The sequence below is a fragment of the Muntiacus reevesi genome, chromosome 5 (genome assembly GCF_963930625.1).
Source record: "Muntiacus reevesi chromosome 5, mMunRee1.1, whole genome shotgun sequence".
Taxonomy (NCBI): Eukaryota; Metazoa; Chordata; class Mammalia; order Artiodactyla; family Cervidae; genus Muntiacus; species Muntiacus reevesi.
This window is the reverse complement of record NC_089253.1, coordinates 28,442,124-28,470,037: the sequence shown is the minus strand read 5'-3', so window position 1 is coordinate 28,470,037 and position 27,914 is coordinate 28,442,124. Positions and strand designations below refer to the sequence as shown.

Genomic DNA, 27,914 nt, shown 5'->3' with positions numbered 1-27,914 from the left:
TGCAGCCAAGATATTTTTTCTTAGATCTCTAATATTTTTTTCATTTTGCTTTTTCCTCAGTATTTTCCTGTATACATTAGAATATGTTGCATGGAAATGAGTTTCTCCTTCAGTCCTTATTTCCTCGTTATGAAAATGAAACCTAAACCAAAACCCCATGACAGTGGCTTTCGTCATGGCCAAGGAAAATTCATTCCATTTGGTAAGGTCTGAGCAAGGCATTGTCCTTATTAACAACTATATTAAGTTTATTGCCTAACACCATCCAGAGCTCTTTTTAAAATGGTTTCACATTCCTCCTTCTCATTCTCCATCAAAGAACATTAGCCCAGTGTATAACTGGATCTTTCTAATATCAGCCTGTTCAAGTTCAGCTAGTTCTTTGTAAACTTAAAATTTTGCGTTTGGCATTTGTTTTGTTGTTACCATCATGGTGTTACTTTTCCCATGAAGCCAATTCCAATGACAAACCCGAAAATCGACTGAGAGTTGGATTTGTGGCAAGTGTTGATTTTGTGATGATTGCAAGAGATTCAAGAATCATCTCCTTGAAACTTGCTGTATTTTGTGTTTTTAATAATCCCTCCTAAGTCACGCTTTAGAATTCCACTTGTCTGTATGCAGCTATGTTTTTAAATATTCGGAGCACTCCTGTACAGTCACTGTGGATGCCAGAATTATCTTATCTCCACAATTCTTGGCTTCCTGTGCTCTAGAAGCAGGAAGAAATAGCCTCTTTGAAAGAGAGTGGAACAGGAACACTTGACTTTTTTTCTTAAAAAAACACACAAATATGTGGCTAGAACCTAACTCAGCCCTGGCTCAGACCCCCTCTCTTTTGGTGAGTAATTAAGACCACATTGCCTCCCCTTGCAGCTGGCAGCCCCTCACGGGTGCCTTTTTTTGCTCATGACCTTTGATCTCAGTGACCTTTCCTGGGGTTAGTCCTAGGCCCTTTTCATTGTATTGGAGCTGAAGTGGCTCATGTGCAGTTGATTATTTCTTTGCTCGTTTGGCCTTTTTGGTGCCATAACTCCAAGTCACTTCCATTTGCTTCCTCGACTTTTGATGGTCCACAGTGAAAGGAAATGCTTGTGGAGGTAGCAGGATCAGCATGTCTGCTCGGCTGACTTGATTGAGGCTCCAGAGAAGTGGGGGAAGGGCTGTGAGGTCTGTAGGTGTCAACGGTTTAAAAAACGAGATGCTCATAACTGCGTGATCCTTCCGAGCTCGTGGACGCAGATACCACCAAGAGCTGCGTTTCCATTGGCAGCCGGGGTGGGGCGGGTCGGGGCGGGGTGGAAGGGTGGGGGGGTGTGCTGAGTTCTGGTGAAAAGAGAGGTCTGCCCATTGTTGACCTGGCCTACATGCTGGACATCCTGAATCTCTGCTTGCACAAAATTTACACACTCATTCTGCCCTCAAGCTTTGCAGCAGGTCGCAGAATGCATTCTTGTCAATTGCACATGAGTGCTGGAAAGGATGCTCTGGCTTCTAAAAGCCCTGAGAATAGCCCCCAGAGAGGAACATGTTGACTCTTAGAAGCTGTATTTGCTGCCACTGGACTTCGGAGGGCTCTTTCTTCCCTTCTCCTTCCCTCCGCCTCCTCCTGCCCCTCCCCACGCCTCCAGTCAGACCACTGAAGGATGCCTGCCGGCTGTTGCTCTCATTTCTTGGGACCCCATGTGGGCAGCCTGAAGACTGTCACTGATCAAAGGCTGCAGGGAGGGAATGTGTCTGGTTACCCTAAACCGTGGTTGGTACCTTTGATATACGGGGGCGTGAAAGTCCAGGGACATTTGGGAACTCATTTTTAAGAAGTCTTGAGTGTCTGATTCCATCCCTGGAATATAATTTTCTGTCTTTTCCTCTTTTGTTAAGACAAAACACTTTTAATCAGTAGCATTGATCATGAGCATTATTTTTGAGAGAGGCATTGGTACCCCTTTAAAGTTGATTTTATTTCATTTTTAGGTTTTAGCCCGAGACTCCTTCCCCCTTAGGGAATCACAGTTTCTCTGTCTGCCCTTGCCTCCCTCATCTCTCTTAAGCTTTTCAGCTTGCCTGCTAGGTCTTTCCTAGAGCTTCTCTTAGATCCAACTCGGCTTGTTAGTTCCACACCTTAAGATGCATCCTTTCCGTTCCCTGCTAACTCCAAACAGCAACAACAAACCACGGAAAACCCTGCCGTTTCTCGTGCATTTCCTGTCTTAGTGAAGGCAGTCATCCACACACTCACTCTTCCACATCCAAAATCTAATACCTTTATTTATGGCCGAAGCCAAAGGGAAACAGAAGTGAGCGGACAATGGATTCCAAAGATGTCTAAGAGATGTATTCCTTCCCAGTTCACATCGTTCACTACCCAAGTTCCATCAGTACCACCTCCTAAATAGCTTTTGAACTTGTCCATGTCTTAACATTAAAAAAAAAAAATCTTTCACATGTATCCCCTGTTATTTCTCTAGTACAGGTCCCCTTTCCTTTTCACAACAACCTCCTAAACCCTCTTCAGCCTTTCTCCACACGGCAGGGTAAATGGTTTGTCAAAGGCACAAGTCTGATCTTGACTCTTGCTGCCTAAAAGCTGTTAATACTCGACTCAGGGGGAAAAAAGCCAAGCGGTATAACCTGATTTATTTTGTTCTTGATACTCTGGCATCTACTCACCTATGTGGCCTTGTTGTCTCCCTGTCCTAACTGTCCACTCTAGTCTATTCTTCCTTCCCCTCTGTGTCTCTAATTCTGTGCACACACTCTTCCTTCTGCTTGGAATATGCCACTCCCCTTGCTTTTTCTCCCTCCCCCCAAACTTCTCCACCTGACTCACCTAATCTTGTATCCTCTGGGATGTCTTCTCAGCCTCTGAGTCTTGGTTGGGTGACACTTCTGTTTTTCCAGTAGCACCTGTGCTTGCTTTATTCTGTGGCTCACCTCACCCCTCCTTACCTACTTTAATTCCTGAAAACTTGTATACCCTAAAAGCCTTGCTTCCTTATCTTCTCTTTTTTCTTTTGGCCACACCCTGCGGCTTACAGGATCTTAGTTCCCCAACCAAGGATTGAACCATGGGCCCCAGCAGTGAAAGCACCGAATCCTAACCATAGACTGCCAGATAATTCCACTAAAAGCCTTACTTCTTAGTGAAAACTATTTCTTTTGATTTTGATGGGGGAAAAAGTCATGACATGTTCCATCCCAAACCAGGAGAGCTAAACTGTTTTCGCAGATAGAAAAGTAAATCAACTTAGCGATAAAAACCAATTTGTGTAGATGATAAACAGTATTTTGAAAGCAAACAGTTTCTTCCTTAATATGTTGCAGTGAGTTTATTTCACTTCACAAAGGAGAAAGAGAAGACTTGAGGGTGCTGGCTGGTGAAGGAGGGCTGGTGAGGAAGTCCCGCAGAGGTGGGGGAGTCCAGGAAGTGGACTTGGAGACAGGAAGTTCTTTAAAGCATGTAGTTACCTTCCATCCACATGGCACTTAAAGTCATAGCACACAAAAGCTCCTGATGGCAGAATAAAGGCTAAGCACCAGAGTGTTCCGTAGTCGTGAAAATGATGTACTCCCGCCGCAGGCAGAAGATTAAACATTTACCATCCTTTGTTTTTTGGTATCTGTTCACAAAATATCCAAATAAATATAGCAGGCCATTCAAATTCCTCTAGGTAGTTTCTGATAAAAACTGTGGCATCATATAAACTGGTGGGTGTATCTTTGCCCACAGCTGTCCCAGTTCCATTGTTTAGTTTCTGATTGAAAAACTTATATAAAAGTTTATACCAAATAGAAGCCATCTACTCCTTAGGTACAGCCATCATTTAAAACTGGACATTTAATTTCCAAATACATGGGATTTTTAAAGTGTCTTTGGTATTAATTTCTCATTTAAATGCTTTCTTCTCTGCAATCACCCTGTGTGTTTTCTCAGCCTTCTAACTTTATTGAGGATTTCAGTGGTCAAGTCAAAGATCTCTCTTGGTAAATGTCACATTGCATTTGAAACTATGTGGGGTATTTTCAAATATCCTTTGATATTGACTTCTAACATAATTCCACAGTGATAAGAGAACAGACTCTGTGTGATTTCAATATTTAGATCGTGAAATTTTTGCATCTTGTTTCACGTCCTTGGATGTGTTCCAGTGTCTCCTAGTTTATAGTCTATGGAAATTTGAGTAGAATTTGTATCGTACTGTTGTGTGAAAATTGAATAAATCTTGATTCTGTTAAATTGGTTCATGGTGCTTTTCAGGTCTACTATAATCTTCTACTTTTCCGTATGTTCATTCTGTTAATTTTTGAGAGTTTGATATTGAAGAAACTCCAACTAAAAATTTTAATACTTAAAATTAACCGTAATTTATAGTGAAACAGTATGTAACTTTGTTTCATATTTTCCAAGTCTCCTGTAAGCGTGTTACCATTCTTTCATAATTTAAAAAAGAAAGAGAAAAAAAGAAGCCACCCACACATGCAGTAACCTTGCAGGGCCCTTGTGGCAGCAAGTTTAGTTGTTCTGTTAGATGAGTCAGAATTGGAAGGGCTTCTCGAGTTGTCACCTGTCCTTACCTGATTTGAAGCATCTTGAAGGCAGCTGTCCTGCTTGTTTCACCCCTGGCTGAGTTCCCAGAACAGCACAGCCCCTGACATGGAGTAGCGAGGCACTTAGCGTTCGTCGAATGAAGGATGGATTCCTCTGCTTTGACCTCTTTCAATACTTTTTACGTTCTCATTTACTTATTATATTTTTCTTTATTTCAAGAGTTAATGAATTCAAGCCCTCTTTTCCAAATGAGGCTGCAGTATCCTTTAGCTCAGAAATTACGCCTTCCGCATCTTTCTCATCTTTGTACTTCTCCCAGGATCTTGCCCCAAGTAAATACCCTCCATATGGAATTAATTGATTGAATGAATATTTCTTGGAAAAAGTAAGATTTCTGAGAAGTCTGTGCAGGAAATATTGTTTGCTTAGCTAAATTACTCAGATATTCAGAATGAAGAAAACTTGGAGAGATTTAAAGTTGCTTGTGATTAAGGTCAAGGTGGTTCAGTGGGTTTAAAAAAGGTTTTTGACTTCCATAACCGAAATTGTGCAGAATTAAGCAGTATCTAGTAAAAAAAAAAAAAAAAATTTAAGTATTTTTTATTTTGTTTAGTTATTGCCAAAATGTCATTTTTTCCCCTCCACAGTTGAGAAATAGGATGCTTTGAAATAGTTTGAAAATAAGAATTTTTTTTTAAAGAAGAAAATTACTATTTTATGAAGAAGTTGCCTTTAAAAAAGAAAACTAAGAATGTTTTGTTTTGAAGAACAATACTGATCCCAAAGCCGAATTTTTTGTTCACAAATTAATCACAGTTATTCCCTAAGCCTCAAAGAAAACTCTAAGAACATCTGATACAGGAGTCTAGGGAGGGGATAATGCAGAGAGGCTGCTTTGATCATCCTTAGGAAAGCAGAGGCGTTCCTTCAGAAACAGAGGAGTCAAATCTAGAAATTCAGGAAAGACTTTTCCCAAAGGATTATTCTGGCAGCGTGTTGAAAAGGGGTTATAAAAGCAGCAAGTTCACAACCTGAACAATAAGTTAAATAAATGTTAGGGAACTATTTCCTTTCTTATTCTGAGATGAGGCATACCTTTAATTTCCCCTTGCCGACAGAAATTCTCCTCAGCCTGGGATGGCTTAAAAGTACAGTTTGTAATGTAAGACAAATTGCCTTCTCTGTAGGCATGCGGGAAGGGCTTAGAGAAAGCCCTGAAGCTCAGGAGGTACCAGCTAATCTTTAGGTCAGGACTCAAGGAGCAGCACTTGGGCTGTCTGTTACTCTTGTGATCAGGGATGTTTGTTTGTGAGGTTGGACCTAGGTTGCCCTTGGTGGCTGTTGAGTATAATTTCAGGCTACCTGATGAGTAGGGCAACGGGATCCAGGTCCTTATTCTGAATATCACAGGTCTCAACAAGCTGAGCAGGCCTGCCAGGGATAAATATAAACCAAGTCAACAAATATGTAGTCAGTTACTGTTAGGGTTGTAATTCCTCTCCAACCACCCGAATTAACTGGCAGAGTGTTAGCCTCATAGAAACATGGGCACATATCCCGTGCCATAGTGTTTAGGTAGCAATAATGAGCTGTGACGTTCTAAAGGACAGCTGTGAAGTAACTCACCAGATCCCATGCTGGGGTTAAAGTTGACTCTGGAATTTGTTTCACTGCTTTTCAATAAATAAATAGTTGAGGAAAGATTTGGCAAGAGGAAGAAACCCTCCTCCTTGTCCTCATCGTCTCAGGAAAGTGTGTGCTGTTAACAAGTTGTTTGAATGTTTACTTTGCCTTGACTGCCCAGCAGTGGTATGTCAGTTCCTGCCTTTGAAACAGGGGAGAATTCAAATAAACCAGAAAAGGCCTTCACGCAGCTGGCCCTTTCTGCCAGTGAGTGGTACTGTAGTATTTTCTCCCACTTTTAAAAGAGCTCATCAAGGAAACAGGTAAAAGGAAGTCCTTGAACTGATAGTAGATGAACTTGAGTTTGCAACTTGGAGATTTTGGAGTCTGTGGTGTAAAGAAGAAGCAAGCAGATCCTGAGAAGTACTTGATGTATTCAAAGCCATTCTTAAAATGTCTTGCCTTGGGTTACTATACCCAGTTTTATCAGTGGTTAGAGTTAACCTTTCTTTTCACAAATAAGTATACATGTAGAATTCTCACTACTGAAAGGTCATTAGTGTAGCTCTGGCCTTACATTTTGTTGTGTTCTGTAGTCACAAATTCTGTATCCTGGCCAAGCAGGAATATGGGGAGTGGAATTTGTCATCAGAATAACCACTCTTTGGATCTCTAGCCTAGCAATTTTACTTGGTATACAGTAGGTACTTACTGTATGTTTCCTGATTTTTGAAATCATATCTATGAATGAATAAGTGAATGAAGAAATAAAAATATAGCTAGGTCACACAGAATTCAGTTGAGATAACTGTTCTCATTAAATACTACTTTGTTAAGGTACTTCTGGGAATTACATTCTATGAAGGTATTCCTTTCATTTTCAGAAACATCAAGTGCCTATTTTCTGCTAGGCATTAGAATTTGCAAAGTTCAATATGGCATCATTCTTGCCTTTAAAGAGGACACGGTTATCTAACCAGATAAATTGCAGAACAGAGTAGTGAGTGCAGTGGTAGGCAGTGACCAGGGTATAGAGTTAGCACAGAGGAGAAGGAATAAAGCATATCTGGAGAATGGCATGGACCTTGTGAATATTCCTAATTTATTTGTCTGGTTTATTGTTCATCTCTCACACAGAATGTAATGTATACATTTTTTTGTCCATTATTTTTTACTTATATATGTATTTAAGGTGCTGTAACCCCAGTTCCTAGAATAGTACCCAGCATATAGTAAACATTCAAAGGGAGGTTCAAAAGGGAGGGGATATATATATATATATACCTATGGCTGATTCATGTTGAGGTTTGACAGAAAACAACAAAATTCTATAAAGCAATTATCCTTCAATTAAAAAATAAATTAAAATGAAAAAACTGTAAAAAAATTCAATAAATACTTGCTGAATGAATGAATAATTTTCCTTCTGAAAGGAGTTTACCGATTTTATTTCCACCAATGAGATATTATAGTGATTTTTACCCACATCTTTACCAGTGCTGGGTTATGTGAAACTTCTTTTTTAGCTTTGTTAATGTGTTATAGGATTTCTATATTAAAAAAAGACCCCACAAAACCCAATATTTCCGTGGCTGTCAACCATGCATCCTTAGCAGTTCGATTTTTCTGTGCCGTTTATAGCAATGGGCTTCCCTGGTGGCTCAGACGGTAAAAGAATCTGCCAGCAAAGTAGGAAACCCAGGTCTGATCCCTGGGTCACGAAGATCCAGATGGCCAAAGCATAGCTATTGAGCATCCTCTTCTTCAGCTGTTTTCCCCTCTCTAGTCCTCCCCATTTCAGGAAACAGAACTTTATTCTGTTACATCAAAAGCTAAGAGTTATCCTTGACATCTTTTTATCTAGCCTTCTCTACCCAAGCTTTCAACAGATTCTGTTGGTTTGCCTTTAGAGTCTGCTTTGAATCTAGTGATTCAGCGACTGCCTCTGTTGTATCTGATGCACCCTATAGACCAATGAAAGGCAGTCCCTTATTACATCTATATGTTTTGGTCCTTGGAGCTTGTAAAAGTTCTAGAAACAGTCTCATAGTTTAAAAGAAATAAGGCAATGTCCTGATACAGAGCTTAACAGGGCAGTATAGATGAGAGAATCCTTGTGACATAAATGAGACAAAATACTAATTCTATAAATGAGAAAAGGTAAACAGCTCTTTGAATGAAACAGCTTGGTCCATTGAAAATTCAATTATTCAGATCCAAATTCTGAACTCTTAGAGACACTGCTGCGTGTTACTCTCCCAACTCTGCTCTTCTGTGAGGCCAGGTAAGAAGAGAGAATGGCAGTTTGGGGGGCTGAAGCTTTTCTTCGTCTTAATCCTGTGAATCACTGGATTCAGTGGCTGCCCACCATTTTGCAAGCTTTGTATAGAGTGCATCAAATACAAGACAGGCAGCCACTAACGGAGTGCTTCCACCAGCTTGTTCACACTCCTCCGTTCCTGCCCCACTTCAGTCTCGTCTGTCCTCCAGCCAGTCCTCTTAAAGCATAATGAGACCCCATTACTCCCTTCTCTGAGTCCTCCAAGGGCCCGCCGTTGCCTTGAGAATAAATGCCAACATCTTCACCCTGGCTTTTGAAACTGGGTGGGATCTAGCCTGGCTTTCCTCTCTGCTCTTTTTCTGGCTCATCCCGCTCTCACCACAGTGGTCTTCCCATGTTCTGCAGAAGGCTCAGTCCCCACCCAAGTCTGCCCTTAGCTTTCTCTGTGCGATCCATGAGTCCCCATCTGGAAAAAGGGAAGAAAACCAGGAGTACGTAGCTCATAGTGTTGTTGCAAAGGTTCAGTTAATATATGAAAAGCACCGAGATGGTGTCTGGCCCATACTAAACACTGTATAAACGTTAGTTATAATTTTATTGTTTTTGTTATTTGTATTTTACGGAATGTAGAGAAGGAATGCGTTTTGGTTGAGTTTTAGATGGTTGTGAGTTGTACAAACAGAAATGGGCGAAAGGCCGCAATGGATTCATTTGGAATGATTGGGTCCGTATAAAATAAGTGTCTTAGTATCTTGGAAGAATGAGCGGAACTTCTAACTTTAATGTCTGCAGATTATTTTGTGAACTGGGAAGATGTGGATCATTAAATGCCTTGTATTTGATGCAGTCTATATAAAGCTTGCGAAATTGAAGGCAGCTACCACGTGCAGGACTTTGGCTCTTCAGAGAATAGATTTCAACTGTTCTTGTACTTTAGAATTTCCTTCTTCTTTTTTTTTCCCCCTATGTCTCTTAGTGAGCCAAAGCCTGGGTTTTGCCCTGGAAGTCTGCCCTGCCCGCTTCTGTAATCTGGCGCTATGCATCCAGATTCTAGACCCTTACAGACGCTGCTGTATCTGACTCTCCTGATGCTCTGCGCTTCTGTGAGTCCAGGTAAGAAGAGAGAATGGGAACTTTTGGGCTGAAGCTTGCCCGCATCTTAACCCTATGAAAAGCTTCAACTTTAATGCTTTGCCAATAGTAATGGTTTATGAAGACGTTTCTAAGATTTGTTTGACCAGCGGAACGATTTTAAAAACTTTAATTAAACAATTCAAGGATTTCTTAGTAGTGCTTCTAGGCACTCACAGTCCTTCCCATCATTGTCCTTGTAATTTATTCCTTTTGTTGCCTTGAAAATAAATACTTTCTGATCGTGCTTTTTTTCCAGTGAGCATATGAGATTTCTGAATTTGGAAATTATAATAGGAATAAAGTGCTGACTATATACCACCAAGGAGTAGTTTTAGAATCAGTATGTAAGAATACTCAACTTGGAATGAGAGAACTTGGTTTGAATCCCAGGTCTCATGACCTTGCCTAATTTATTATCTCTTTGCATTACTGAAAAGCTTAAATGTGTTTATTATTAAATGTATATATAAGCCCAAGGCTGATACATGGCCCATATGCATTTCTTTTTATTTTAGATTTGTGTGAAGATTTATTTAGAAGTATATACAAATACAGTGATGTTTATTTATTAATATCTATTTATTATCTCTGTTAAAAATACTATATAACTGTGTTTGATTTAGTAAGGGAAAATTGATTTAGTGGTTTTATTTCTGTTTTTTGTTGGGCTAAATAGCAACCTCAGATTCAGCTGAGGCATTTCCCTTAATCTTTATTTCTGGTAAAATACCCTATAAAAGTAGATTCAACAATTTATTGTGTTTTTTCTTTTAAGTATTTTATTATACCAGATTAACAGGATTCCTCCCCCATCCTCTTTTATGGGTGGAGGAGAGGGATCTGTTTTGATACTTGAGTGCAAGAACCTCTCTTTCCCAAATTCCTGGAAGAATAGACATAACATATGAAACTATTCCAAAAACCAAATAAAAATGTTCAGATTGATACCCCGTTTATCCTTACATCCCAGAAAGGATAGGTTTTGTATTTCAGTGTGGCTTCCTGACTTTCTACCTCTGCTTTCTTAAAAGTTGAACATGATTTATATTAAAGAGAAGTAGTCAAGGAGTTGTTGTTATTGTTTAGTTGCTAAGTTGTGTCTGACTCTTTTGCAACTCCATGGACTATAGCCCTCCAGGCTCCTCAGTCCATGAGATTTCCCAAGCAGGAATGTTGGAATGGGTTGCCATTTCCTTCTCCAGGAGATCTTTCCCACCCAGGGATCAAACCCCTGCCCCCTGCATTGGCAGTCAGGTTCTTTACCACTGAGCCACCAGGGAAGCCAAATCAAGAAGTACCATAATCTTTATTGATAAAATAATTTGCTCTTAAAGTCAAATCCTGTTGGTAATATGGAAGAGAATTTTCTTTATTTTGAAAGTCATCTTCCCTTTTTCGGATGCCTAGTTTCCAGTTTTTTAAAACTACTTCTTTCAAAGAGCAGCTTACCATTTCTCATTTACAGAATTAGTATTTTGTTTATTTAGATCATAAGGATTGTTATCTGTACTGCTCTAATTGTTATCAGGACATTGCCTTGTTTCTTTTCAAATATAAAGCTGTTCCTAGAACGTATACAAGCTCTTAAGGGCCATAACATACAGATGCGGTAAGGGATTGCCTTTTGTTGTAAAGGGATTGCCAGTAGGTATATTAAATGTGCTCTTCTTTCTCTCTCCCCTTATCTCCCCTCCTCTCCCATTCCCTCCCCCACTCACCCCTTTGTACACGGGGAATGTTCCCTTGCAGACTTGGCACCTTATTTTGTTTCTGAGCCATTGTCTGCTGTCCAGAAACCTGGTGGACCTGTAGCACTGCATTGCTCTGCTAAACCTGTGACTGCTCGCATCTCATGGTTGCATAATGGAAAAAGGTTGGACAGAAACGTGGAGCAGATTAAGGTTCATCAGGGCACGCTGACGATCCTTTCTCTTAACCCCTCACTTGCGGGTTATTACCAGTGCGTTGCCAACAACAGCATCGGTGCCATCCTGAGTGGTCCTGCAACCATATCCACCGCAGGTGAGTTTAATTGTTGTCCCTGTGATAGATGCTTTTTCCTGAAATTACTCTTGGCACCTGCATTGTTTGAGTCGTGGAAGGAGCATGGGCTTTGGAGTAAGATACATATGAGTTCTCATCCCAGCCTTGACATTTGTTGTGTTTAACCCCAGGGGAATGATACTTGAACCTCTGTGAGCCTAGCTTGGTGTCTTCCATTGTTAATAAGGGATGTGAAAATTATTTTGTGAAAATATTATTTATTTTCACATGTATTTATTTATCACATAAAATTATTATGTGAAAATTAAATTGTCCTAACTAGGACAATTTTCTAACATGAAACTGAATTTCCTTGTATTTTAAAGTTCTTAATATCAGCAACAACAGCTGTTGTCTGCTTTGACGCAGTTCTTTCATGCAGTCCTTTATCTTTTTCTCAAATCTCATTGTTTTATTTATTTTGATTACAGAGTGATTTTAGTTTATTTAATTGAAACCAGGTTAAAGAAGTTCAGAGGGGGGAAAATAACAGCAAAGAAAGGAATGTTGAGTATTGAACTTAACGGAAAATCTAGACTGTGTGATTTTCTTAGTAAGTTTGAGCCATCTGCCTTTCAAATGGTGATGGCTTCCAGTAATGGAAAACGTCTTTGTGAGGGCACCCCTATTTACAGAACAAATCTGGATTCCCCGGGAGTAGTGAGTTTGTCATAACTGAGAAGAGTAAATGTTTTTGTAGAGCTGTGACCCATGGACAGCTCCGAGTCACACTCTGGAGGGCTGAATTCCTAGGGGCAGGCTGCAGAGGCTTTCACCATTGGCCATAATAAAGAGCACTTCCATGCTGGCTCCATCTGTAGTAAACTTAAACTGGGAGAAATTGACACCTAGTTAGGGGATGTCCTTGGCAGTGGTTAAGAGTCAGTGCTTCCACTACAAGGGGCCTGAGTTCCATCCCTGGTCTAGGGAACTAAAATTGCCACCCCCACCCCCACACACAAGTTAAAAAAAAAAAAAGGACTAATAGTATATTTGGGGCTTCCCCGGTGGCTCAGACAGTAAAGAATCTGCCTGCAATGCAGGAGACTTGATTCTCTCCCTGGAAATTCAAATGATACGTTGTTTTTTGTTTTTCCCTATGTCCTAGGTTCATTCTTGTAAACCATTTTATTGCCATGTGAGTGGCTACAAACAGAATAAAGATGCATAGGGAAAGTGAGCTGTGATGAGACTGGATTAAAAAGGATTCCTCTTGACAGAATGGGGAACAGTTACGCTTTACAGTTCTCCCTAATGTTTCAGGAACAGTTTGCTTGTCTTGTAGTCTCCCGGAAGCATTGACTTCTCAAAAAAGGTGCCATGACTAAGCCCCAGCCCTCAACCGTGCACCTCTATCCCAACTGCTTACTGAGATAAAAAGATGCTGCTACTCCGGAAACTGGGATTAGCTGCCACAAACAGCTGTGGTGCCAATGTTGTTTCTGGTTTTAAAATTTCCTTTGGGGAAGAGAGTTCAAGTTTGCATTTAGTTATTGATCTACTTATTTATGTATTTATTTTAGTTCTTGGTGATTTTGGTGCATCCACAAAACACGTTATTACGGCAGAAGAAAAGAGGACCGGTTTCATTGGCTGCAAGGTACCAGATAGTAACCCCAAAGCTGAAGTGCGCTATAAGATCCGGGGAAAGTGGCTGAAGCAGTCCACAGGTGAGAACTCTAATGAAAAGCCAGTGACACCCGTGGAACAAATGTCATTCACCAGCTTCCTTTAAGCTCTGTGTGCTGGGGGCTGTGGACACAAAAATGCTTGAGATACCTTGTGTCTCCTCTTGAGAGTCAAGTGGAAGAGACTAGAACAAATGGTTATAGTTTAAGATAGAACACAATATAGAGTGCAGGATAGAAATGATTATAGGAAATTCCCGGGTGGTCCAGGGGTTAAGACTCTGGGCTTCCAACGCAGGGGGCGAGGATTCAGTCCCTGGTCAGGGAACTAAGATCCTGTGTGCTCAGAGGTGCAGCCAAAAAGTAAAAATTAAAAAGGAAATAATTACAACCCCGCACCTCTCAGGCTCACTCCTTCACCCTGTTCAAGAATTTACTCAGATAATATTTCCTTCAAGGTCGCTCTCATGGCTCTATCTAAAATGATGCGCCGTGTTTTCTCCGTCCCCCTGATGCAGCTTCATCTTTTCTGGAGCACCGTATTATATCAGTGGTTGCTTGCTCTTTATTTGCCTCTCTCTTGGCGACCCCGTCCCTGCACTGGAATGCTGGCCGTGTGAGTGCAGGGTTTGCTCTATCTGCTTGCTTCATTGTTGTATTGCTTGGGCCCAGGCCGTTGGCAGAAAGGCTGTCAGCGCATACTGTGGAGAAGAAAGAAATGAAGACATGATTGAATACTGGGTGGTCAGTGCTGTAGGCAGAGGTTTGCCCAAGGTGATAGCTGTGCTCATTGTGTCTTTGTCCAAATATGTTTCTTGTGCTTTTGATTTTCTCAGTGAGTGGTCTGTAGTCATGGGCCCGATTTTGTTACTCAAGTGCTGTTGACTTTTTTTTCCTGTCTTGGCTTTCCTTTTCCTTCATTTAATGTTTTTTCCCTAATTGCTTATCAGCTGCTTGTGTCATGTCTACATTTAAAGCGTTAACTATCAACCTTTGTGAGTTTTAACTGGTGTCCTTAAAGAGAGAAGCCTAACTGCATTCCCTTCCTTCCTCAGAGAATTATCTAATCCTTCCATCAGGAAATCTTCAGATTTTGAATGTATCCTTAGAGGACAAAGGATCTTATAAATGTGCAGCTTTTAATCCTGTCACACATGAGTTAAAAGTCGAGCCCATTGGCCAAAAGCTCCTTGTGAGTCGTAAGTATTTGGGGGAATCATGGTCACTGGGGAGAGTCCTTGGAAGCATTCCACGTGAAGAGTTGGGAAATGGGAGTTCATTTTTCTTTCACATCCTGTTTGTTTATCATGAGAAAGTCTTATAAAAAATTACATGCCTAAATAGCATAATTCTGTACATGTTTTATTAATACAAATATAATGGCTTTCCAGGAGAGAATTTTGGTCGAATTGACAGAGTAGAATTCATGTGGAGAACTCTGCCTTTTTGCTCAGAGAAAAAGAAATTAGAGAGACTTCCCTGGTGGTGCAGTGGTTAAGACTTGCCATCCAATGCAGGTCGGGGGGCTAAGATCCCATGTGCCTCAGAACCAAAAACCAGACCACAAACAACAGAAATTTATTGTAACAAAGACTTTTAAAATGGTCCATGGCAAAAACAATCTTTAAAAAGAAAAAAAAAAAACAGAAATTGGAGAGCGAATATCACTTTATATCAGTGATAATCAAATTGGTGGCTGACTGTGAATTATGCAGAAATATTTCTCACTTCTCTTTGAGATAATCGTAATTCATATCTGATTTTTAGCTTAGTGTGGTCAAGCTGTGATTGGATCAGTAGTCAAAGCACAGTGAAGGAGTTGTCCGTGTGGTTGGTGTGAATTTGACATTTCAAAACTATTAATTCAGAAGTAGCCCTAAATGATCCCCAAGTCTTTTAAAGTCAATTCTCAACTGAAAATGGCTTCGTTACCAAATAGGACCTTATAGTGTAAAAAACAGTAAGTGGGAAGATGAAGATGCTCACAGCTTTGCTAAGGAAGAAAGTGGACGTGAAGACTTAATGATTTTTTTGCTTCGCCTTCTTTCTCCAGGTCCTTCTTCAGATGACTTTCACATTCTTCACCCCACCTTTTCACAGGCATTAGCCGTTCTTTCTCGTAGCCCTGTGACCCTGGAGTGTGTGGTGAGTGGGGTCCCGGCTTCTCACGTGCACTGGTTGAAGGATGGTCAGGATGCGGTGGTGGGAAGCACTTGGAGAAGGCTGTATACGCATCTTGCCACGGACAGCATTGACCCAGCGGACTCCGGCAACTACTCCTGTGTGGTGGGGAACAAGTCTGGAGATGCCAAACACGTGACTTACGTGGTGAATGTACTGGGTAAGACGTTACTTGTTAAGTGTTTTTTCAAGTCAGGCTATTTTTCCGACCTAACTGATGTTTGAATGGAAGATCTGTTTGTGAACTGTAAGTGGAATAGAGACTATCTAGAAATAGTTACCCCGGTAGCCAGCTTCATTTCTCTAAAGCCCTGCTGGGACCTCCACGGGGGTCCCGGGGTTTAAGACTTGGCGTTCCCAATGCAGGAGGTGGGGTTCAATCTCTGGTTAGGGAGCTAAGATCCCACCACACACTGTGTGGTACAGCCAGGGATAAGAGAAGACTGCTGAGTTGGGCAGTGTTTCTGTGTAGCACGGAGCCTTTCACCTGGGATCTTCTTGGAACCTCACCCCTACCCTGGTTACACAAAACGGAGCTGGTTCTTCCTTCTCAGTGACATGGAGGGAAGAGACTGCAGTCCAACCGGGTGAAGATTCTGGGCTGTATCAGTGTGTGGTGTCCAGTAACAGTAACTAAGACAGAGTGCATCGTCAGTTGTGTCTGACTCTTTTTCGACCCCGTGGACTGAGCCCACCAGGCTCCTCTGTCCATGGGATTGCCCAAGCAGGAATACTGGAGTGGGGTGCCGTTTCCTCTGCCAGGAGGTCGAACTCCACCCAGGGGTCGAACTGGCGTCTCCCACATCTCCTGCACTGCAGGCGGATTCTCTACTATTGAGCCACCGGGAAGCCCAATAAGTCAGAGTACTAACTAGAACATGTCATCTCATTAAGGCAGTGGGTTTCATTTTATTTTTCCTTTTGAAATGGTTTCACTACTGCTGACTCGTAAAATTTGTGTTATTTTCACCCACATTCTATGTGTACTATTTATTTCAATGTCATTCCTTTCTTCCAGCTACCTATCTCACTGTTGTGTGTAGCAGCAAAAATGTTTTATCAAAACAAATTTTCATGAAAACCAGAAAAAAAGTTTCATACTAAATATAGTTTTTGTCAACCTTCTGGACCTGTTTATGTGCAACAGTGGCCTGACGCAGGTTATACTGGCATTAGTGTATGTGTATGGCAAGCAGACTTTAAAATTAAATGATAATTAGGACTAGATTAATATACACAGTCATTTAATATTGGCATATGTTACAAATGCCAATACATGATTTACTTTGTCCAAGTAAAAAGTGGCCTGATGGATACTGAAAGAAGATTTTTTGCCCAGAATGCACCTAACCTCAAAGCAGAATTCACCAGGAAAAAAAAAATTTAACTTCCAAATAAGCATTCTTCTATTTTGGCTCTTGTATAGTATAAAATCCAAGGAAATTATTATTTCAAAATAGATCATCTGAAACCCTGCATATGTGCATGTGTGTGCATGCACATATGTTGGCTTGGGGGGTGGTTAATTGGGTGGAGAGATCTATTACATAAAAAGGGACTGCAGCATATTAGTAACATATGGTTTATCCTATTGGAGGAAAGTCAATACATTTCTAATTTTTTGTTGTTGAGAGAATATGAGGGAGGAAACAATACATTTTGGTTTCAACTAGTTATTGGTAGAGTTTTAATGACTTGTGTGAGGGCTAACTTTATATTTTTATTTTTTATTAATTTTTATTGGCGTATCAGTTGATTTACAATGTTGTGATGGTTTCAGGTGTATAGCAAAGTGAATCAGTTATACATATACATATCTCCACTCTTTTTGAGATTCTTTTCCCATATAGGTCATTACAGAGGATTGAGTAGAGGTCCCTGTGGTTTACAGTAGGTCCTTATAAGTTATAATATGTTTTCTTTTTAGAACGTGCTTCAATTTCTAAAGGACTGCAGGATCAGACAGTGTCTCTAGGTGCGACAGTACAATTCACGTGTGAAGCTCATGGGAACCCAGCGCCCAACCGTACCTGGTTTCACAATGCCCAGCCCATTCGCTCTTCCCCACGACATCTAACTGTGGGAAATGGATTGAAAATCAGTGGTGTTACCATGGAAGATTCCGGGCTGTATCAGTGTGTAGCAGATAATGGGATTGGATTTACACAGTCTACTGGGAGACTTGAAATTGAAAAAGGTAGGCTTTTAGGTCATGTCATCCTAAGAGTTTCATTGTACAGATGGGATTTTGTTTTGATTAAAAATTAAATCATCTTTACAAAAAGGAAGTAATCCTATCACCATAACAGAACTGTGTTCATCTTCCATGTTCCTTTCTACCTGCTGGTAGACATTTCCATGAAGAAGCAATCTTATTTAATCAGGCTCATAAAGAAAATTTTTTTAATATTTTTTAACAGATACATCATTGCTTTAAAAAGGTATAATTTTAAAAAGTATGTGGTAAAAATCTCACTCGTGTTCCCTAGCCAGTCAGATATCTCTTAGAACTAACAAGTTTTGTAATTTTCTTGACTAGTCTTGTATGCATGTATATGGTTAATTACATGTAACATGTGAGTTTGTGTGCATTTAATAGCAGTATCAATTTTTTTTACACAAATGATGCTGGCATTCATATAAATTACCTTGAATTTCTCCTTTAAAATTTCCTTGGATTTTACCTTAAAAATTACCTTGATTTTTTTCACTTAACATATATCCTGGCCATCTTTGCATATGGTACATTAAAGAATATTTTCATTTCTTTTAAGAAATGGCTGCTTCGTCTTAGTCTTCTGTTGTATAGCTGTGAAGGTCTGACTGGTACCCCACGGATGACTGTTTCTAATCCTTTGCTATTATAAGGACTTTATGATGAATGTCCTTCTACATAGGTTATTTTGCACATATGTGAACCTCTTTAAAGTAAATCCTTAGAAATAAACTTGCTAAATAAAAGCATATATGCCTTGGTAATTTTGACAGATACCTTGCTCTCTCTTGTTATCATTTTACACTCCTACCAGCAATGTTTCCTTATATTCTCACCAAGGCAGTAGATTGTCAGAATTCTGTTTAATGTTTGCCTATCTGATAGGTTTTTCAAAACTACCTTTTGATCCCTATATTTTTTATTATTATGAGTGACGCTGAGCATCTCATCATGTGTTTCTGAGCCGTTGAATTTGCTTTCCTGTGTACTGACTGCTCGTTGTCGTTGTCTTTTGTCCGTTTTATATTAGGTTGTTCGTCTTTTTTATTATTTATAGGAATTCTTTATATATTATGGAAATTAAGCTTTTGCTGAGAGTTATAAATATTTCAAAGAATCAATATGACAGAGACCAACTCTCTGAACTTGTTGCAGTTACTTTAGACTCTGCAGTTACTTTAGACTCATTAATTTCAATGAATTACTTCAGATGTTAATAATAAAGAATTTTTACATGGCATGTATGGAAATTTTACATGGAAATTTAGAATTATAGTTCTCAATGGCTGGGTGAAAAAATCGTATTGGAAATTTAAAATTCAAAATAATAATGAATGTCAAAGTCAAATTGTGTGGGATATAGGAGAGCAGAATATTAAAGGATTTATACCCTTAAATGCTTATAAAAAAAAAGATAAACTAAAAATTAGTGAGCTAAGTAAAATAATAGAATAGATTTAAAGAAAACAGAAGAAAAGAGATAATAAAGATATGGACAGAAATCAGTTAAATAGAAAATTAAGATAAAATAGATAGGATCAGTAGGGATAAAGTTTAACCAAGGAGTTAGCCCAGTAATCAGTCAGAAAATTTAAAGTAGTGTTCATCCAATTTAATGAATAAAGGAGAAGAATACTATGATGATCTCAGTAGAAGCAGAAAAACCATTTGATATAATTCAATATCCATGTTAGACACTCTTGGAAAAATAGAAATAGGAGGGAACTTTCTTAACGATAAAGAATATCCAATAAAAAAAACTTACAGAAAACATTACTTTTAATGACAAAATGTTAAAGCATTCCCTTTAAAATATCTTTTAGTTTTCATCATAGTGCAGATTCTAACCAGCACAAAATGATAAGAAAAAGAAATAAAGATATTAGCATATAAAAAGGCAGGAGGAGAAGGGGGCAACAGAGGAAGAGATGGTTGGATGGCATCACTCACTCCATGGACATGAATTTGAGCAGACTCCTGGAGATAGTGAAGAACATGGAAGCCTGGCATGCTGCAGTCCATGGAGTCATAAAGAGTTGGACAGGATTTGGTGACCGAACAGCAATTAAGATAAGAGAGAAAGAAACTCTTTCTCTTTAAGCTGTTCTCTTTCTCTTTAAACTCTTTTCTTTAAGCTGTTATTAATGTTATTAATTCACAGCTCCTATGGTTGTCATGAGAGAGAATCCTCTATAGTTTGTTGGCAAATTATTAGAAATAATAAAAGCTTTAGCAAGATGGCTGATGAAGACCAATAAACAGGAATCAGTTGCCTTTCTATGTACCAGTGTGTTAGCAAGTTTCTCTAGAGAAACAAAACACAATAGGATATATAAGATACACATCAGAGATTTATTGTAGAAACTGGCTCCCACAGTTAAGGTGGTCAAGTCTGTCGTCTGCAAACTGGAGAAGGAGGTAAGCTGATGAAGCAGTTCAGTTGTGGGAGAAGTGATGGTAAGTCTCAACATAAGCCCCATAGCCAGAGGTCCAGGAGCACCGATGTCCAGGGTTCTTAGGGCAGGAGAAGGATGACTAGGCTCATAGAGAGAATTCGCTCTTCTCTACTGAGGTCCTCATCGGATTGGATGGTGCCCACCCACATTGGGGAGGGCCATCTGCTATCCTCAGTTTACCAATTCAGGTGCAAATTTCTTCTGGAAACACCCCTCACAGACACACCTACTTATCTGGGCATCCTTTAACCCAGTCAAGTTGACACATAAAACTAACCATTACAACCAGCAACAGAAAATGTCATTTAAAAGTCACCTTTTTATATTAGAAACATTAAAAAGTTCCAAGTACATAGAAATATATAACAGTTAATGGATACCAAAATTCAGTATTAACATACTTCTCAGGTCTTTCCAAAAGCTTTCTGTAGATTCGTGCAATTCCAACTAAATCCTATCACTAGTTTGAGGACCTAGACAAACTAATTCTAAATCATATGGATGATCAAAAGACCAACAATAGCTAAGACACTCTAAAAGAAGAACAAGAATGTGGGGGGCCTTGCTTTACCAGATTTTAGAACATACACAAAAATTTATAGTAATTAAGATATGCTATAGGGCTTCCCTGGTGGCTCAGTGGTGAAGAACCCCCTGCCCATGCAGGAGACTGCAGTTTGATCCCTGATCTGGAAAGATTCCACATGCCGTGGAGCAGCTAAACCCATGTGCCACCACTATTGAGCCTGTGCTTTAGAGCCTGGGAGCCTCAACTACTGAAGCCCGTGCACCCTAGAGCCAGGGCTTTGCAATAAGAGACACCACCACAATGAGAAGCCTGCACACCACAACTAGAGAGTCGTCCCTACTCCTGGCAACTAGAGAAAAGCCTGAGCAGCAGTGAAGATCCAGCCCAGCCAAAAATAAGTAAACAAATAAAATCATTAAAAAAAAAAAAAAAAGACAGTGATGTATTATTGGTGCAGGAAAAGACAAGTAGGTCATGAAGGATATGCATGTAAGGATTTGACCTAGGTGGCACTGCAGATCACCAAGGGAAGGATATCCATTTCAGGGTTCCATGTGGGATAACAAATGGAGAAAAGGAAGGTAAATCTCTAACGCACAAAGACTAATTTCCAGTGGGCTAAAGACCTATATATGAAAGGCAAAATGGTGAAGTTTTTCAAGAAAATATACAAGAATATATGAGCTAGGTAAAACTTTTTGACAAGAAATTTTAGGCTAATTTTTAAGAAAAGATTGGTGTGACCACGTTAAAATTAAAGCATCCTTATTATTAAAAGATACTATTAAAATGGAAAGAAAAACAGAGAGAAAATATTAGTAACAAAAGTAATTCACAAAAGAACAGTATGTACTTACACAGAATCCAGAACCATTAGGAAAAAGATAAAGGACCCAGTAGAAAAAAGGACAAAAGGTATTTGACAGTGGAAGAAAAAATGAGTAGCAATAAACCCGTGAAAAGATGTGCAACTTCATTAGTACTGAGGGAAATGCAGGTTATGGCCCATGAGATAGCATTTAATATGTACTAGATGGGCAAAAATTCAGAAATCTGGAAATTGTTGAATGACTTTGTCAAACGCAGGAAGTAGGACTAGAAAAGGAGAAAGATGTGCTGGAGAAAATGTCAGATGTCAATATTCTATTGTGAGGTCATGAAATATATGCTCCCAAAATATCTAGGACCAAAAGGAAGGAGGTGGTGCCACTTTAGTTTACAAACAAAAATTTGTTCATGTATATGATCAGAAATACCTTTATCAACTATAATTCAGAATAGGTTTTTCTCCCAGAATTTTTGTGATCAGATTTTTGCATCCTGGAACCAACTATTTTTTTTTTTTTTTTGAAGGCCTATTGCTTAGTCTTATACTTCTTTACACCTTTTTTCATGGTAAAGTCTGAGGCTTTGGCTTCACATGTTCTGTATTTACAGTGACCAGATATGCTGAAGATACCTGTGGGCAAGCTCTCTTCACAGTTCTGTATTTACATTTATGCAATAGGGTGAAATTATTTTGTGTTGTAGATATGATATATAACGTACTTAATTTTTGTATGTGAATTATTTTTTCTTTAATAGGCAGTGGACTCGAGCCCATTATAGTTAGAGCGCCAGCAAGTGCAGAGGTGGCCGTTGGTGACTCTGTGACCTTGTCCTGCAATGCCACTGGGGTACCGGTGCCTGCCATCCGCTGGTACGACAAGCACGGATTGATACCCAGTCATCCGTCTCAAGCTCTTAGATCTAAATCCCGAAAACTCCACTTATTAAGACCTGGGAGTTCTGACCCAGAGCCTGTCACATCCCGGGCGGGCTCAGGCTCTCTGTACATTCAGGCTGTTACTCGGGAACACGCCGGGAAGTACACCTGTGAAGCCACAAACGCACATGGCACCACACGGGCGGAAGCCGTCCTCATGGTTGGTGAGTTGTCATTAGTGTCTTTTCCCAGATGAATGGGTTTCCTTGATAGTAAGGGATAAGGTAAAAGATACATTTTTTAGAGATTGTTGAACTTATTAAGTGAAAGTCGCTTAGTTGTGTCCAGCTCTTTGCAAACGCATGGAGTGTAGCCTGCCAAGCTCCTCTGTCCACTGAATTCTCCAAGAAAGAATACTGCAGTGGGTAGCCTATCCGTTCTGCAGGGGATCTTCCCAACCCAGGAATGAATCGGGGTCTCCTGCATTGCAGGCAGATTCTTCACCAGCTGAGCTGTCAGGGAAGCCCAGACTTATTAAGATATACTTCAAACCCAAGTCTCTTGCATCTCCTGCATTGGCAGGTGGATTCTTTACCAGCTGAGCCACCAGGAAAGTCCTCATCTATATATTTCCCTCATCCTTCTTCAAAGTTATTTTTCTAAGATGTATATTTTTATTGACATTGGGCAATGGTGACTTAATTTGGAGTACTGGTACATAGAATATCAATATTATTCAAATTAATTCAGATTTGACTTAATTCACAATCAAATCTGCTATCATTGGGCATTAGTGAAGGTGCCCTACTCATAGGGCTGGTGTGAGAATTCCAGGAGACTATATCTGTAAAGTGCTTAGAACAGTGTCTGGAAGTATTACTAGAAAGCCTTTAATAAATACTAAGTATTGGGTTATAATTATTGCTATCTAATTATTGTTAAATTATAATTATCCCTTGAGCTTCCCTGGTGGCTCAGATGGTGAGAATCTGCTTGCAAAGCAGGAGACCCAGGTTCAATCCCTGGGTTGGGAAGATGCCCTGGAGGAGGGCAGGGCAACCAACTCCAGTGTTCTTGCCTGGAGAATCCCCATGGATTGGAGCCTGGAGAGCTACCGTCCACGGGGCTGCAAAGAGCTGGACACAACTGAGCAACTAACACTTCGTGGTAGTGTTTAAGGAATGAAGAAATAGTTCCTGATTTTAGTAAACCTCAAAGAATCCTTAAGTATAGAAGGTAGTTAAGCGTTGCATAAATTTATACACACTTATGGATGTGTATATGTATATATACATGTGTGTGTTTATGTATCAGTCTGCCAAGCAAAAATAGGAGTGGCTCTGCTCAAAATTGTTAGCAGCAAGATGTGTGATACAGGTACTGCTAGGGTAGAACATTTGCTGAAGTGGTCATTTTATTTAAATAAGGGGAAGATGGAGTGGTAGACGTCACAGTCATAGCTGTTGGGATGAAGTAAGTGTTTAGTTGTCTGCCTCACTTTACTTACTCATTCATTTAATTTTTAATTTTTTTGGCTGTACCATGTCATGTGGGATCTTAGTTCCCCGACCCAGGGATCGAACCCAAGTCCTCTGCATTGGAAGTGCAGGGTCTTAACCACTGCACCACCAGAAAGGCCCCCTAACTGCCTCACTTTAAATATGAGAAATCTGAAGTTCTTTGAAGATACATAATTTGTTTAGATGAGATATTTTTAGGTTTTGAAGATCCCCCTCACCCCCGGGATTTTATGTCTTGATAAGTCTCATTTTGTAATGTACAGTAACCCCATGAACCACATCCTGCCTGAGTCGTCCTCCGTTGTCCATTTTACATGCTCTACATTAATGATCAAAGTCTAGCTGAGTCTGTTAAAGCTCAAAACAGCACGTAACAACCCAATTCTTTCCCTGGAAGTCTGAGCCTATTATTAAATTCTAGCGTGCTGACAGCCTTTACATTGTTTATTGTGAAGAGGGCAGTAAGCAAGATGAATCACTCCCTTACCTTTTTTTCTTCCCAGAGACCTTGGGTTTTTGAGGTTCTGGATGTACAAATATTTGTAGAGTGAGTTGTAACTCTTCAAAACTATAATGAGAATTGGCCTAGGGTCCTAAATAGTTTGGGGTGGAGTTGCTGGTTTGAGTGGTCACAGGGGGAACCACTTAGGCAGATTTGATTCTGTTCCCTGTTGACTTGGTTTCAACTCAGAGTCATTAACTCATAAACGTGGCCACCGTCACAGTACTCAGAAAGCCAGTGTTTTATCAATCTCTTTTCCAATTCAAAAAACATTCTACCTTAAAAAATGCTAGATATCTCTTTTAGATGACCATTTCAGAGCTGTCTTGAAGATAAAAAGAATTGTTGTTCAGTTGCTATGTCCAACTCTTTGCGACTCCACGAACACCAGGCTTCCCTGTCTTTCATTGTCTCCTTGAATTTTTGCCAACTTGTGTCCATTGAGTTAGTGATGCCATCTGACCATCTCATCCTCTGTGGCCCCGTTCTTCTCTTGCCCGCACTCTTTTCCCAGCATCAGGTCTTTACGAAAAAGAGTTGCTTTGAAGGTAAATTGAGATCATGGATGTGAAGAACCTTTGGAAAGTACTGTGAAGGCTTTATGCATTGTATCTAGCATCTTGTGAGCACTCTAATTGTGCTGTTGGGAACAGTAGAAGAAAATTAACTGAATCTCCTTTTCAATAAAAGTTACGGAAAAGTCTCATTGCAGCCCGAATAACACAAGTGGAATTTTGATACTCCTGCAGTAGACACAGGCTGTAACATTGCATTCTTCTCGTGCCTCTGTATAAACTGCGGCATGTGGTATTCAAACTCTTCTACAGCCAAATACCACTTCCCAGTGGTGACCTGCCCAGAGGATGCATGAAACACTAATGATAAAAAGGTCCTTCTCCACTGCCCTAAGCCACAACTAATTGCCTCCACTTGCTAGAATCCATCTCTGCATTAGCAGGCTCCCAGCCACACCCTTCACATCCAGCCCTCATTCTGACTCACTAAGTAAACAGGCCTGTTCCAGGAGCAATATTTGGAAGTTGTCTCAGGGAACTTAATTAATTTTCTTCTATCTTATTTTTCCACTAGCTTCTTGTTTTCTTTGATGGAGAAAGCTTCTGGGACACCTTTTCTCTCTTTTAAACAAACAGAATTGACCTCCCACTGTCAGCCCTGCTTTCTGGTTGGTTCTCTCTGAAGCTGCAGTGGCTCTAAAAATACTCCCACCTTTTACCAGGAATCTGACTTCATCCTGGAAAAGAGACCCTGCTGTTGTTTCCTAGGCTCCCTTCCTTCACAGAAGTAGGAGACCTTTCCTTGTCTGTATTAATAGCACTTTAGAGGAACCAGGCTGTCAATCCTCGGGTTTTATTGTCTTGGCAGTTTATTTGTTTTCATAAATTGCTCTCTCATTTTTTCACGGCAGCACCGCTAACATTCTTCTGCCAGCTGTTGTCGCTTAATCTCTCAGAACCCAAGTTTCTTCATTTGTAAAACGGAAATATTACTATCTTCCTAAGAATGTTGTTTGGAGAATTAAATGAGATGATGGTTATTTAATGTCTGGCTCCATGCTGAGCACATAATAATGTGCTCTGTAATTCTTTTTGGGTGTAGGTGACCTATTTATTTTTTTCAGCACAAATAAATTATTTTTACCTTCCTCTATGTATTCTGTACACTCTTAGTAGTGAATATTAAGGCTGTTTTTAGATTGGCAGTTTTTTAAAAATTTAACTTATTGAAGAATAGGTGATTTACAGTGCCGTGTTCATTTTTGCTGTATAGCAAAGTGATTTAGTTATCCGTATAATACATTTTTCGTATTCCTTTCCATTCTGGTTTTTTATAGTATATTGAATATAGTTCCCTGTGCTATACAGTAGGACCTTGTTGTCTATCTATTCTGTATATAATACTTTGCATCTCGGCTAACACCAAGCGACTAGTCCGTCCCTCCTCCACTTCACTTTCCCTTTGGCAACCACAAGTCTGTTCTCTGTGTCTGTAGATAAGTTCATTTGTGTCATATTTTAGATTCTGCACATAAGTGATATTCTGTAGTATTTGCCTTTTTCTTATTTTGCTTACTATGATATAGACTGGCAGTTTCTTAAGCCAACCTTCCATTTTATCCAGAAAAAAAAAATTGGAAACAAGTAAATTCTTCCTTTACCTTTGCTAGTCCTGTTTCATTTCCTTCCTCTTGTCTCTAACTTGTTTTCTGAGTATAGAAGAGGTAGTTAGTTATCTGTTGTTGTATGCAGTGAAAGTGTTAGTTCCTCAGTCTTGTCTGACTCTTTGCAACCCTAGGGACCGTAGCCCGCCAGGCTCCTCTGTCCATGGAATTCTCTCGGCAAGAATACTGGAGTGGGTAGCCATTCCCTTCTCCAGGAAATTTTCCTGACCCAGGGATCAAACTCAGGTCTCCTGCATTACAGGCAGATCCTTTACCATCTGAGCCACCAGGGAAGCCCCAGGTGTTAAGTTGTTCATCTTTTGTTGTTCAGTCGCTCAACCATGTCTGACTCTTTGCGACCCCACGGACTACAGCTTGCCAGGCTTCCCTGTCCTTCACCATCTCCTGGAGCTTTTGAAACCTCATGTCCATTGAGTTGGTGATGCCATCCAACCATCTCGTCCTCTGTTGCCCCCTTCTCCTCCTGCCTTTAATCTTTCCCAGCATCAGGGTCTTTTCCAATGAGTCGGTTCTTTGCATCAGGTAGCCAGAGTATTGGAGCTTCAGCTTCAGCATCGGTCCTTCCAATGAATATTCAGGATTGATTTCCTTTAGGATGGACTGGTTTGATCTCCTTGCAGTCCAAGGGACTCTCAAGAGTCTTCTCCGGCACCACAGTTCAAAAGCATCAATTCTTCAGCATTCAGCCTTCTTTACGGTCCAACTTTCACATCCGTACATGACTACTGGAAAAGCCATCTTTAGGGGTAGTTATATCTGATGAACGACTTAACAGCTCCTTTATTACCTTACAGGTTTGTGGGTTAACTGGATAAAGTGGGCCATTCTGTGGGCCTTGCTTGGGGTCTTTTAGACCTTTGTAATCAGATAGTACCTGGGGCTGGAACAGCCGAAGTAGCTTCACTCAACACGTGTGGCATCTTTGTGAGGGCTGGACTCCACCCGCATCCCCTCCTCTCCCTCCCACCCCCCTCCATTTCTCTGCCTTCCTCCCTCTCTCCCTTCCCTGGTCACTTCTCTCCATGGCTAGCTTGGACGTCTGTATGTGGTAGCACTCTGGTAGGGGTGCCAGGCCTTCTTAAGGCTTAAGCCTGGAAGACCACAGCCTCTCTTGGGCTTGGCATTGGTTAAAGCCACTCACAGGGTAGCCCGATTGAGCGTGGGAGGGGACTGCCCAAGGGTGTGAATACTAAGGGACCTTTGGGGACTAGCTACCCAGTAGGTAATGGTCTAACTCTTGATCTTTTCTTTGCTACTTGTGTTATTTTGTTCCCAAGGGAAAGCATTACTCATTGTGCTTCATTTACCAATTACAGTAAACGTTCCTTGTTCGCCAACTTAAAATCTT

At 40.3% G+C, this 27,914-nt stretch overlaps 1 protein-coding gene across 1 annotated transcript in view; it reads left to right on the top strand.

Annotated features, from left to right (window-relative positions):
* The window catches only part of CDON (cell adhesion associated, oncogene regulated), a 97,015-nt gene that overhangs the window by 21,524 nt on the left and 47,577 nt on the right, over positions 1-27,914 (top strand). The window contains exons 3-9 of the mRNA XM_065937369.1: positions 9,430-9,566; positions 11,337-11,609; positions 13,154-13,300; positions 14,314-14,457; positions 15,312-15,599; positions 17,367-17,636; positions 22,224-22,568. Of these exons, the coding sequence (XP_065793441.1) occupies positions 9,491-9,566; positions 11,337-11,609; positions 13,154-13,300; positions 14,314-14,457; positions 15,312-15,599; positions 17,367-17,636; positions 22,224-22,568 (1,543 nt within the window). The 5' untranslated portion in view covers positions 9,430-9,490. The remainder of the gene's footprint in view (positions 1-9,429; positions 9,567-11,336; positions 11,610-13,153; positions 13,301-14,313; positions 14,458-15,311; positions 15,600-17,366; positions 17,637-22,223; positions 22,569-27,914) is intronic.